Source organism: Rhodamnia argentea, chromosome 3 (assembly GCF_020921035.1).
Source record: "Rhodamnia argentea isolate NSW1041297 chromosome 3, ASM2092103v1, whole genome shotgun sequence".
Taxonomy (NCBI): domain Eukaryota; kingdom Viridiplantae; phylum Streptophyta; class Magnoliopsida; order Myrtales; family Myrtaceae; genus Rhodamnia; species Rhodamnia argentea.
Window position 1 is genome coordinate 11765850 of NC_063152.1, and position 13867 is coordinate 11779716.

The 13867-nt window shown below is 42.2% G+C and overlaps 2 protein-coding genes across 4 annotated transcripts; one reads left to right on the plus strand and one right to left on the minus strand.

Annotated features, from left to right (window-relative positions):
* Positions 1 to 4856, minus strand: LOC115753771 (trihelix transcription factor ASIL2-like). 3 transcript variants are annotated; one of them, XM_030692569.2, is made up of 2 exons: positions 3570 to 4849; positions 1 to 415 (listed from the first exon to the last, which is right to left on the minus strand). In XM_030692569.2, exons 1-2 carry the CDS (start codon positions 4417 to 4419, stop codon positions 402 to 404), a joined length of 864 nt encoding a protein of 287 aa, XP_030548429.1. In that variant the 5' UTR covers positions 4420 to 4849; the 3' UTR covers positions 1 to 401. The 3 variants fall into 3 exon arrangements, with proteins under 3 accessions (XP_030548429.1, XP_030548428.1, XP_030548430.1); XM_030692568.2 differs by lacking the exon at positions 1 to 415 and adding an exon at positions 2760 to 3043 and having other exon boundaries at positions 3570 to 4856; XM_030692570.2 differs by lacking the exon at positions 1 to 415 and adding an exon at positions 3100 to 3425 and having other exon boundaries at positions 3570 to 4854.
* A 6674-nt stretch (positions 4857 to 11530) lies between these two features.
* LOC115753797 (peroxisome biogenesis protein 7) lies at positions 11531 to 12800 on the plus strand. Its single transcript, XM_030692607.2, has one exon. It carries the CDS (start codon positions 11625 to 11627, stop codon positions 12579 to 12581), a length of 957 nt encoding a protein of 318 aa, XP_030548467.1. The 5' UTR covers positions 11531 to 11624; the 3' UTR covers positions 12582 to 12800.
* Positions 12801 to 13867: the final 1067 nt, after the last annotated feature.

A 13867-nucleotide genomic window follows, 5' to 3' on the forward strand; every position in this document is an offset into this window, starting at 1 on the left:
TTTTCTACAACACTAGCTACTTCAATTAATTAAAGAGTCAGGACTCACCTAAATCATTCATTAACAACGATTCCTAAAGACGATACTGACAAGAAAAATGAGTAAAGAAGAAGGGGCAACATCAAGAGAAAACGAAAAAGAAAAAGAAAAAGAACAGACTCACATTGTTATGGTAGTACAACTACTAGGGCAGGCAGGCAGATAGGCAGAAATTGCACGAGAAAAACTATGCCATAATTAGGTTTGCAAAATGAACTTTAAATTACTCCGACAATCTTCTCCGCCTATAATTTTGTGACAATGGTATCAGCTGGACTTCCACGCGCACTTAGTAGTACAATGCAGGGAACTACAACTATGCTCGCAACAGGGCAGGCGAGACCAGCATCACTTCCATAAGGCTAGCTATAAATATCTGTCACAAAGGAAAAAACGAACCATCATCAAAACCACGTATCTGCAAAACTAATCAGCAGAAGTGCAAAACATGTTTCAAAACCGTTAAAATGCTCAAACCTCAACTCAACATCTTTTCTACTTTACCTCTACCATTTAAGCACTACATAGGCCAGTAACAGTTAGTGATCGCACTATAAAGTACCACAAGAATTTCTTGTCTCGTTGAGCTACAGAATTCCTACACATCAATTAATTAGCGGGACATAATACTTGTCGCACTTAACAACATGCAAGAAAAAATTGGACATGATGATTTTCAGTCCTCTGCTCTACTAGAGTTAACTACCCTTACTTATCATCCTAAAACTTTTTGAACGAGCAATCATCAACTCAATATAATCAGAAAAACACCACAAACTTCAGAAAATGACACAAGCTTTTACATCGAGCCCTGAGCAAATGGTATATCGAATGTCAACATGAATTAAAAAGTGGCAGTTTCATGACGACGCAAATCTATCTTTTAAGTACTGCCGCTGAAGGAGCCCTAACTGTGTTAAAGCCTAGCATATGTGGAAAGAAGATGAAGACAAACAGATGCTCAATTGACTTTCAAGCAACCCAAATTCGGTGCTTCAGCTTCTATCTGCTGTTGCTTCTATCAGGTTCTTCCCTTTCCCATTCGGTTTTCCTCCCTATCTTTTTGCTTCTTCAGTTTCAGCAAATGCTGAGGTGTGTCTAAAAGGCTACGAGCCACTAATTACCTATCGGCTAACAGAGAGTAAGGCAAATATCAACATTGGGATGTGCTGATACTGTTGGTTGAGGATTCTAGCCATCATTACGCTTGAAGCAATTCTATGCATCAGCCTACAGCTGACCACTCCATCACATGTAGATTTAGGAGTACCTTTGGAAATTTCTCTAGTTACTAATATCATAAAATTCTTTGAGAAGTTGCTCAGTCATGCAAACTAAACATTGTACAACATCCAAGCATGCAAAATATGGCAGCTAATGCCACTGACAATCTGTGAAGCCAATTGGTTTGCCAGAGTTCATGTAAGAGCCTACCACATCCTCCAGAGATTCCTAAACTCTACATCAAAAGATAGCAAAATTTTCATAGCTGACATCTCCTCATTATATGTTGACTTCAGAAATAGAAAACTATCTCTATATGAGCCATTCATTATCTGATGTTGTTATTCAAAAGTAGTACAAATGATATGGCAAAATATTGCCTTCTACCACTACGACAAGCATTGGCTGGTCATCATGTCTAAGATCAGACTTGACTATGATGTAAAGACCTTACAGTTTCATTGCCAGTTCAATACCAGGGATAGACCCCCAATTCCATCAAAGAATCAACAAATTGAAAGAGAAATGTCTAGCTCTTTCGGCTCCATATCTCTCTTAGTCATAAAGGAACATGATACTTGATTCTTAGATGCACAAAAAGTACTGCAATTGGTTGTACAACACTTTTATACTGGTCAATTCACCTTTCTTGAATGACATCATTCGGGAGTATTGTGCTTAATCTTGAAAGGGGGGAAAAAAAAAGTAGCCAATAGCACTGAACAAATAAAAACTTTGCAGGTTTTAATTTTGTTAATAGACTATCCACATAAAAGCTGCCATTCTCATCACGTTACAGACAGCAGAACCTTCAAAGTACAAGACTTGAAACCCACATCACAAAGTAAGAAAAACGGAAAAAGAACATTCCATCTTAACTCTTTGAAAATACTGCTGGTTATTGCAATGATAACCACAGCAGACCCATGATAAGACAAGTTAATCGATATGATGGAAGCCTACCATAGCTAAAGATTAATTAACTAAACAAAACATGGATTCAGTTTTTTTCATCGTACTGTGCTCTCCAAAGAGCAACTCTCCTCAAAATCTCAAAGGGTGTTGAGTTGGAATGCTAGATAAGAAAAAAGAGCAGCAAAGAAATCAGTAGTCTCACGCAGAAAGGAGAGGAAACTGAGATTGCAATCCAACATTGAAAGAAAGAATTTCAATGTTCTGCAAGAATACAAACAAAGCATTAAAAGAACTATGTTCTGACAATGGAGATCAGACCCAATCCCACTCCATTCTCCAGAACAAATTGGATCCTCCCTCCCACAATGCACTGCAGTAGAGTTCAGAATGTGTAAACTGCATGCGGCAACTATCTACAAACAGGGGAGAGAGGTCATATCTGTAGTCTGAAATTATGAGCCTTTCTTATCACTTGTCACCTGGACATAATCTAATAATTCCCAAAATAGCTGGCTGTGTGCTTCTGATTTTCCACCAAATATCTCAGTCTCAAGAAACTGTGAATAAGAAATCGATGCAGATTTTAAGTCTGTACAAGTTAACAGCAATTACTGATCCACAGATACCAACAAGATCACTCAGGACATAATGCATGACCATGTCTTTGGCTACATGGAAATCTAACATTGCTTGTTCGAATCCATTCCCTTAGACACAATTCCAAACTAGAACCATGATCCGCTGTCACAGATCTAACACAACAAGAGGTCAAGCATCGCATGGAAATGCCTCTAAGATTAACCAACCCTCCACCAAAGACATTTAATGCAAACAAAATCCATTTGCCAAGTTCGGTGCCCAGCATCTGTATAAAAGATCAGGGGGATGGCATCAATTTCTTCACCAATAAATCTTGCATCCAAAGAAGATTAAAGAGCCCACCGTCAAAATTATTTTCCAAGAAATTTGTACAACTAATAAACAGAGCTTTGACCACAAACAAAACATCTCACATTCTACACACATGCTATACAGTATAATGACCTCAGGGACAATGTGCTGCAACCCTTTATGAACACTAAACAATTAAGGAGGACATCTACCCTCAAAGGCCAAAATTATTGAATCTCCGGAATCAAGTAAAGAATGTGGAAATCCATGAAAATGAAAACAATCCATCATTCATTGTGCAAACGGTTCCACAATGAAGATATTCCCTTTTCCCATCAATTGATGTCACGTTAATACTGCAAATGAACATGGAAAAAAAAACAATAAGAAAAATATATAGGCTAACCAAGACTAATCGGACGATTTTGTTCTCAGCAACATCTAAAAAACACATGCACGTAGACAAGATAATATATATATGTTTTTTTTTCTTTTCTCACCATCAGAGCCTGAGCGCTTGGCGTGCTTTATCCTCTCGAGCTGAACCTGCGTGTCCATAAACATCTTCAGCCTCTGCACTTCCAAATCCTTAGCAAACTGCATCCTCTGCTTCTCCAAGTCCACCATTTGCCTCAGCTTCTCAGCCTCCACCCTCTGATACACCTCTCCGAACCTCTCGATGGCCTTCGCCAGTCTCCTCATCCCCTCTACTTCATCTTCCTCGCTATCCCTATCCTCATCTCTCTCCTCCTCATCTTCATCCTCATCCTCGACCCCTGCCGCGGCCGCAGCAGCCGCGACCTCGGAGTAATTCCTCCTGAAGTAGCCCTCGTCCCCCCTCTCCGCCGGCCTCTTCTGCGGCAGCGCCACGGCCGCCACCACCGGGGACGGCGTCTTCTTGTAAGGAAGCGGCAGGGCCACCGGCGGCGACAGGGGGGACACCGACGGCGACGGCGAGGCCTTCTTCGCCGCCGAGGAGGAGGAGGAGCTGGATCCGATCAGCGCGTCGAGCCGGTCGTAGAAGACCCACGGAGAGGCGAGCCCTCCGCTGGAGGACGAGATCCTAGTCTTCTCGATCTTGTACTTCTTCTTGACGGTGTCGATCCGGTTCTTGCACTGGACGTCGGTGCGGTGGGTCTTCTTGGAGTGGCCGTGGAGGGCGTTGACGGCGTCGGCGACCTCCTGCCAGTCCTTCTGGCGGAGGTTCCCGCGGTTGAGCTCGACGTAGCGGCGGCCCCAGGCCTCGATGAGGGTGGCGGTGGCCTCCTCGCTCCAGCAGTCCTCGCGGACGGGCAAGGGGCGGGCGTTCTGGGAGGGCGACGGGGAGACGTACTCGATCAGTTCCCCCATGGAAGGAGGCGTCGGCGTCGGCGGCGGCGTCGGCGGTGGCGGGTCACCGGAGCAGCAGCGGCGGCGGCGGTGCTAGGGTTTTTTGGTTCCGATCGGGAGAGGGATTTCGAGAGAGAGGGAGAGAAGGGTAGGGGAAATTGCGGTCGGTGTTTGGCTGCCGGTGACGAATACGAGACGCGTGCGTAATGGTGATGAGGGGCAATACGGGAAAGGGGAGGAGAGAGAGAGAGAGAGGGAGAGTCGCCGGGGAAGGGGAGCGCGTGAGGACAAATCGGATCTTCCCTTCGTGGGCCGGCTTCGGTCGTCGGCTCGGCTCGCCTTGCGTTTTGGAAACGGCATCTTCTCTTCTTTCTTTGCTGTGGTCGCGACCGGATCGTACTTTGACCGTCGATCGTTGTTTGGGGTCGTTCGATGTTGTCGTCGATTTCTCTTTGTCCTTTTTTTTTTTTTTTTTTTTGAGGCTTTCGGTCGGTCGGTCTTGAAACGTTAGGTGGGCGCCGAACCGGGGGCTGCTGCCGATAATGAGGAGGGAAGACAGCACGGAAGAAAAGAGGTTTAGGCTAATAAATAAAATAAAGGATGACCTTTGGGGCCCCCTACAGTAGTGGGCCCCAAAGGTCAACCTTACATACATATGTCGAACTTTTATTATTATAATTTTTTATTTTTTGAAAAATCTCATACTATTATATTTGATTTTTTATTATATTTCGAGATATTGGCATATTGATATCTTGCTCTTTGCGACATCATAAATTTTGACAGGGAAAGTCGAAAGAAGATTTTTTTTTGTTTTGGTCGGAAATGATGACAAATTAGCAAGCTTGGTCATGTTCATTATGAATAGTCGTACGTCGAGAGAATGCGCTTTTAGATGTAGGAGCATCGGGCTCTAACGATCAATTCTCATTCGCTATTCTTGCAAGCAAAATCTAATTTCTGCCCATTTCAATCATATGTTTCAAGGATGGAATCTCAAGGTCCAATTAGTGCCCTTTCGATATCTATTCTCGCTTTCTATGTTCAAAATAAGAAAACGTGATTTTCAAGGTGTCTTCCTTAATTTCAAGCTTCTAGGTACATTCCACTAAATGATCATGCATGTTTGAGCGCAAGACGGGTATCGATCGAATAAACAGGATAAATAATACACTAAATCGAGATGAGTATGTAAATAAGGAAGACGGAATGTAAAGTGCAAGAAAAGTAAAACCTGCTATTGTGGGTATCGGGTAAAGAATACACATGACCTTGTTACCACGGCCTTGTTATCATGCTCCGGGACTGGATCATCGTGAGCATTACCTTAAACTAATTGTACCTATGTATCTTAAACTAAATAGCACTGAACGACCAATGGAATGACTAGCTACGTGTTAGCAACGAAATTCTAATCAAAGAATTAAGCATATCCCTATAGGAACATTTATTCAAATGAAACTATACATACTATATTATCATTTTCCCTTTTTTTTTATTCCCATTCAAAATAACATGAACTGATATCTATATGACACTAGATATATTAGATGCACCATAAATTAACTTAAAACAATATGAAATTAAACATAGACCCAAAACATTGCAAAAATCATAATTTAACGTTGAACCACGCCATATCCCGAAATGCTCTATTTTATTTTATTGTTTTTACCTTTCCATTTACATGCTTTTCATGCCACTTTATCACTTACACTAACAGGCAAATAATTTTAGGGTCAATACCGTGAAAAACTCTAAATTGATATATGTGACAAATAATTCGACTTAGTTTTTAACTCACAAATTGATACACATATAATAAATTTATTCCCCATTAATTTTCGTTATATTTTACTGTCAAATTGCTGAATTATATAATACATGACAGTTGATGAATATACCATTTTAAGATTTTTATCATCCGTTTATCACGGGTGTACCGGTTTGGGGTTTTTTGTTGAAAAGATTAATTTGAGGTAAATTTTGTTGAGATACAATGTGAGTTGGGTTAGAGAAATTGGTCTAGTGTTAAGCGGTTATGGAAATTGGCACATGACTCATTGGTTTAAACTTTTGAGTAAATGTGAGTTTAATTGGATATGTTGATGGACTCGGACTTGGATTCTCTCTTGGCCATCTCTTAGGGTATTAAACTTCTGTCGCACGCTCCCAACAAATGGTATCAGAGCCGATAGTTAATTGGTGACATACTCCCAATATATATCGGTGTTTGGTGAATATCTCAAGAAAGGAATTTGATAATCAACGCGATTTCTGGCATGTAGGTGTTGCGGTGTAGCAATGCGGACTCGATGGCGGACTTCATGGTTTGGTCTGGGAAAAGAGTAGAGGATGAAGATAGGCGATGATGAAGATTCAAGTTGAGATATCTTGATGCAGAAGGATAGCTAGATTAAGAGAGAGCGGACCTAACACTAAAATCACACGTGATGGGAAGATAGTCGAAATATAGTGTTAGAAAAATTTGTGTGGTGTTGAGCAGTTAATATATCTTAGTTAACCCATAATTCATTGGCTCAACTTTTTGAGTAAATGTGAGTTCAATTTTTTTTTTGTTGACATGGTCGAACTTGGGCTCCCTCTTGGTGATCTCCTTGAGCGAAAATATCGGACTTCTGTTGCCCGCTACCAATGAATAGGTCTTTATGTTTAATAGCATTATGTTAGATAGCATGTCAATATAGAATTGCAGGTCACTCATCTAGTTCAATAGTAGAAGAGAGATTCCTGTACAATTTAATCATGTACCATGTGTAGGCAACACCACCCCCGAGGAAAAGCACTTTCCATGAGAAAGCAAGCATAAGATGATATCCTTGTCCGTTAAGAATTCCACGTGAAATTTCAACAGAATTTCTAGCAATCACAGCATGAACAATTTCCGCTGCGATGCCTTAGCAGCCTTTGCTCTTGTCTAGCCAGCTTCATAGCAAAGTAATCAAAACAGTCACTTAGATTGATTGGCTATGAACCTTAGAGGTGATTGGTTCTCAATCCGATTCGGTTTCCTCTCGAAGCCTAATATTAGACTGTTGGTTCCGGTTCCTAGTTTTCAAAAATAGGGACAGGACCGAGTGGTCCATTGGAACAAGTGAACCTTTTATATACGTGCGTGCTTTTTTAAGTTGCGCAACATGTCATACTTCTTAAGGAATATTTTTCATGTTTGTGTTGTTATCTTTTTCTACTGGCTAGGGTTCGAAAAGGTTTTGGGTTTTTTAATCTCAACTATGAGGGTTGAATTCTAATTCCAAAATTATCATCTGGTTCTCCCATGGAACGGGGAATCGGGCCGCCTAATCACAAGTTCCAATTTTAGGAACAGGAAACCTAACCGGTGCCCTTTGTAACCTAACCAAATCGGCCAATTCGATCCGATTCAAGTTACTCTTGGTTTGGTTGGTCCGCTTTGCTCACTCCCGACGCATTCTCTATAGATGGGATGGAGGTAAACTAAAAAAAGTATTGTTAACTTGTCCCTTAAAGATGTCATTCTAAATCTGCAGTTCCCTTAATAATTATGTCATATTATAAAATTTGTACATTTCTTATTCTCTCATATCTTATCTTATCTAGTTTTATCATTGCTAAAAATCCGAACCATCAAATGCCATCAATTCATCTAAAATTTGGATAGTCGTACATGGACGGTGAGATGCGACGTATCGAACGGTGAGGGAAGGAGGGGGAAGGGTGCCATCGTGGGGTCCAAAACTCGAGGCAGAGTCACGCCGGATCCGGCGCTGGCGAAGGGCCGTCATTCGTGGAAAGGAAGCGATAGTGGTTCGCTCGCCGTACTACATTGAGCGGGTGAGAAGGGAGGTGGGGCCCATCTATGTGGAGTAGGCCAGAAGAGACGGGCAAATTAACGAGGAAGTTACCGCCTTCCTCAGGCGAAGAAGCTGCAATCAAACAATGAAACGTGAGGTCTCCGATCAAGAATTGAGTTCATACCACTCGACTGTCTGTCGGTCCAGCACGGTTGATTCTGTAGGTTTTGCATATGAGCTTTGCAAAAATCAGTAGTTACGATTAACACGAGCCGGTAAGTTCGAATTCTCCCTACCGTCGTATGAAAGACGGGACCATTTACGAGGTGTCCTCTTGATAGACTCGAGCATTGTTCGGTTTATTTCTTTAGTCGAAATCTTGTTGCATGATCTTGCTTGTTAATTGTGTTGGTTGTTCTTTAATCAGAGTGTGTTTTGGTTGATAGAAAGTAAAGATTTCAAATAGCCTCCGAAGTGGGTCGTTCTCCCATAAAGAGTCCGTAAGCCGCCGAAATGGCCAGCTTAGTCTCAAATCATGCCCGGCTCGCCGGCCAGCCAAATTCTTTGCTCATGGGCTAGCACATGCGACTTTTCGCGGCAAGGGCGGGGGCATTTTCGTATGTTTCATTTTTCTTTTCCTTTCATTTTCAATCCCTCGATGAGGCCACGCATGATGACAGAACCACCGTACAGACTAAGTTGCTCATTTTAAGGGTTTATCCAAAACAATGTCCACTTTGGGGGCTCTTTTTTTTTTAAACAACTGCCTCACTTGAAAGACCTATTTGAAATTTCGAGGATGAACAGTAAAATATCAAAATAACAACTAATTCATGTTAAAATGTCCGATAATATTTGGGACTGGGTCTGTGATTCCCATGTTATAATTAACAGATTACCATTAATCTAATCAAAACGATAATTTGTTCTCATTTACAAAAAAGTTGCCAAGGAGGCTTCTACTGTTTTGTCTCCTAACAAAGTTACCTTTTGTTGTCATTTTCTTCTGACACTGTTGCCAACCTTCTTTTTCCAAAGAGAAGCATACTACGACATCGATGACGATATACAAACAGTGCTGCAAAAGAATCTGTACTTTTATAAGAAAAGTCGTCGAACCCATATAGCCGGGGAGCTTATTCGAGCCCATATAGCACACGCCGGAGTGAGCCAGCATGATCAGGACGAGATGAATCATGAAAGCTAGGTGATTCTTCCATGTAGATATGAACAACGAGGGATCGCCATGTAGGAAAGTATTCTTGGCAGCTAAATTGGCTAATTTCCTAGTTCTGAATAGTTGAAATGGATGGAACGATATAAATGGATGCTTGTTTGATTACCGGACGAAAAGTTTCGAATCATGAAATATTTGTTTCTAGAAAAAGGAAATCGCTAAAACACTTCCGTGCAATTGAAATTTTTTAAATTTTTCTTTAAAAAAATTGTACTTTTATTTTTTATGAAAATAAGATTTTATTATTACCCGCCGGGCGCGGCCCTTGTTTCTAATCATTTCATTATGATTGTACTTGTGCTTGTTTCTCGCATGTATTTGCGTGCGAAATCGCAGCAGAGCATGAACCCCAAATGATCCCTCTCCGATCCTTCCTCGATCTGAATGAATTTCGTCCTCACGGCCTCTTCTGTCGTTCATTCCATCTCCTCTTTTCTCATCTGGCATGCCATCCTCGTTTGACGGCCGGCATCACCCTCTCTCTCTCTCTCTCTCTCTCTCTCTCTCTCTCTGCCTCTCCTTCTGTTGCTTCATGTTTCTCCGTTTGGACGGCGATCTGGTTAGCTTTACGAGTCGGCAGTGAGTCGCTCCCCTTCTTCTCGCGCTCTCCTGCATGTCGTTTGCTTATGGTGCTGTTCCGTTTACTGGGTTAACATTGCTGTCTAGAGGAAAGCGTTGGTTCAGTGGAATTTCGTTTTGTGATTCTTTGATTTGTGCCGACTCTTTTTGCTGTTTCCATTTCGGAAAAACGGAAGAGAGAAGAAGTGGCTTCTCTGAGAAAGTTGGCATCTTGAAGGAGGTTGGTTTTGACGTCTCTTTCGTGGCTTTGATGGAGTTGCTGGTTTTAGCATTTTTTTTTTCTGCTGGTGTCTGATTTGGTTGGATCTTCGTATGGCTGCAGGAGGAACCAAGAAGCTTGACGAAATTACTAGCTGCATTCCAGGTACTTCTCTCTGCTCGATCCCGCCGTGAGCGATTTGATGGGAGGTGAAAGCGCGACGGAACCGTCGTTGGGCAATCTTCGGTGGCCGGCAAAGGTGGCAGCATTCTAAAATAGTTTTTATTTTTTTATTTTTAAAAAATATTATATTTTTTTTACTTATAAAAAAAAAGTAAAAAGTAAAAAATAAAAAATATAAACTAATATAATTGAGGCTTATTTGTGAGTGATGCTTGGGAAGTTGTAGGCCATGGGGTCGAATATGGGTTGAAAATGGATTGAGTTATAAACCTAAATCTATATTTGATCTATTTTTTAAATCTATTGAATTAATATGTAACCCGAGTGAATCAAAGTGAGTTAGAAAGTGGGTCAAAGACTTATATCGACACCTCTAGGAGCCAAACACTCGGAGTAATGAATAGTCCGAATAAGACGGAATATGGGCCTCGATTGCCTAGAGCAATGGGTGGAAGCCGATTGATCAAACGATTCATTGTTGTAAACGCCGCCACCAAATCTGTAAGGTTTCGGGATGGACACGCTTCGACTACGCCTCAATGTATTGACATGGATGGAAAGGTAGTTGAGTCAAAAATTGCAAGACTACCATGTGGTCTATGCGGGTTCCTTCCCAATTATATCGTGAGTGCGCTCCTCGACTCGAGAATCCGTGACTTGTGCGTGAAGATCTTTAGACGAAGTTGGATTTTTACGACCGCGGGGCATTTTTTGATGTAATAATTCACTTATTTCTATGCATCGTCGAGCCAGGTTAGGAGGGTTAGTTTGTCGTTCTCAAGATAATTTTTCTCTTGATACGATGGACCAATCCACCGTTACGAATATGTCGTACCTAAATGTATTTTTGTCGTATTCGAAATTTTAAATGTTATATATATGTGTGTATAGATATTTTTAACAAACGAAAGATAATTGTTTTTTTTTTATAATTACGAATTTATTTGAGAATATTCAATTTATTTGGTTTAGGATTAAAAAAAAAAAACCTTTATCACGAATATCCAAAAGAGTAAGGATAAAAGCTTTCTCTGGTTTCGAAGTAGCCCTCCTTTCTACTGAATATCTTTTGTTTTGTATTTTTTTTTTTGGAAATAAAAAATTTAAAAAAATAAAGAAAAATGAAAAAGAGAAAGGCTCCTCGGCCTCGCCCCCGATCCGACAAGCAATCCCCAAGGTCAGCTGAACTACAACAGCAGACCCCGACCCACCAACTGCCGCCGTCGCCGCCGCGATGCCCATCTTCAAAACACCTTTTAATGGCTACTCCGTCAAGTTCAGCCCCTTCTACGAGAACCGTCTCGCCGTAGCCACCGCCCAGAACTTCGGCATCCTCGGCAACGGCCGCCTCCACGTCCTGTCCCTTCCCCCCTCCCCCGCCGCCCCCATATCCGAAATCGCCTGCTTCGACACCGCCGACGGCGTCTACGACCTCGCCTGGTCCGAATCGCACGATTCCCTCCTCGTCGCCGCCGTCGCAGATGGCTCCGTCAAGCTCTACGACTCCTCCCTTCCCCCCGCCAACAACCCCCTCCGCTCCCTCCACGAGCACACGCGCGAGGTCCAGAGCGTGGACTACAACCCCACCCGCCGCGACTCCTTCCTCTCCGCCGCCTGGGACGACAGTGTCAAGCTCTGGACAGTTGACCGCCCCGCCAGCGTCCGCACCTTCAAGGAGCACACCTACTGCGTCTACTCCGCCGCCTGGAACCCCCGCCACGCCGACGTCTTCGCCTCGGCCTCCGGCGACTGCACTGCCCGCATCTGGGACGTCCGGGAGCCTGGCTCCACCATGATCATCCCCGCCCATGAGTTCGAGATCCTCTCCCTCGATTGGAACAAGTACGACGACTGCGTGATCGCCACCGCCTCGGTTGACAAGAGCATTAGGGTTTGGGACGTCAGGAATTACCGGGTCCCTGTGGCCGTGCTCAATGGGCACGGGTATGCAGTGAGGAAGGTGAAGTTCTCGCCGCACAGAGGGAGCTTGATGGCCTCGTGCTCCTACGACATGACAGTGTGCTTGTGGGATTACATGGTGGAGGATTCGCTCGTGGGGAGGTACGATCATCACACTGAATTTGCTGTAGGCGTGGACATGAGCGTGCTTGTCGAAGGGCTTCTCGCTAGTACAGGTTGGGATGAGCTTGTTTATGTTTGGCAACATGGAACTGATCCTAGAGCTCCTTGAATTGGGATAAAGTTTGGTTTTTTTTTTTTTTTTTTTTTTGGGTCCCTTCATTGAGCTGATTTTGTTGTACTTCTTTGTCAACTTGGAATCACAATTCTGGATTGCCGAATTTGAAAGTGTCGCTGTCGTTTTACGGTTGATCTTGGCAAATGGCTAGCATATAAATACTGTCTATTAGATTCAATAAAACAGGGCAAGTTTCCATCTGCATTTTTAGAATGATGAGTTTGCTCTTGTTAAGTTCACCGTGTATGGTATCACCAGTGATGGTTCTCCTGTGTTTGTTTGTTGCTGCGATTGTTTAAACTCAGCTCTCTGGTCTTATCATAATGATTGCTGTTGCTGAAGTCAAGTTAACGTCTTGACTACGGATTTCCATGTTGCCTGGTTTGATCCAGGAAATACCATGTAACTGCCTAGTCTTTGTCATTTCAGGATAATATCAAGCTCCATATTATCAGTTCCTTTGTTTTGTTAGGGAAGCACTCTGTCATATTTCTTATTATATGATCACTCTTTCCATCTTGTATACCCCCTGTTCCAAGCACGGGACCTCGAACTTCTTTGACTAAATAATTGTTGTGCTCGTTTCAAGGTAATGTTTCTTTATGAATTGTGTTTACGAGCATTTCAAAAAGATTGAAAGTGTCATTTGAAAGCCTCTCTCTGACATGGATACAATTAAATGGTATGTCCAGTTGGGTTACTTTTGCAGATGATGATTTACTTTCATTGGGTGCAACTATTGATACAGTGTTCATGTTTTCATTGAGTTTGATCATAGCTTTGTCCAGTTACTCTGCCAAAGACAGTTGCTGATAGAAAAACTGATATATAGGAATTTCTGAATGTCATTTATAACTGTAGCAGACCAGCAACAGGAGTTTGTCTAAACTGTTCTATGTGGCATAAATTTTTTAATATAGAAATTACTCATAGTTATCTTCAAAAGGTGAAGTGATCTAAATGTAAGATACTGATAATACCGCGTGTTTTTCAAATTATAGCTTTGTTTTTTGGGTGTACTGTCTTGTTTACATGCCTGTCAGTTCTCTTTGCCGGGCTCTGTCCCCAACTTCTGTCTTTTAAGTCTCCTAAAGAATTAGAGCTTGACAAGGATGTGATCACCATCTATGCCTAATGCTGCTCCCCAAGTGAGGCATTTCTCTTTTTGATTTTAGTTTCTGAGTCTGGGATGATGTTGAGGGTCCCTTGTTTAATCATGAAAGAACAATTACTTTAATGGAAGGGCCTCCTTAATATATATATATATATATATATATATT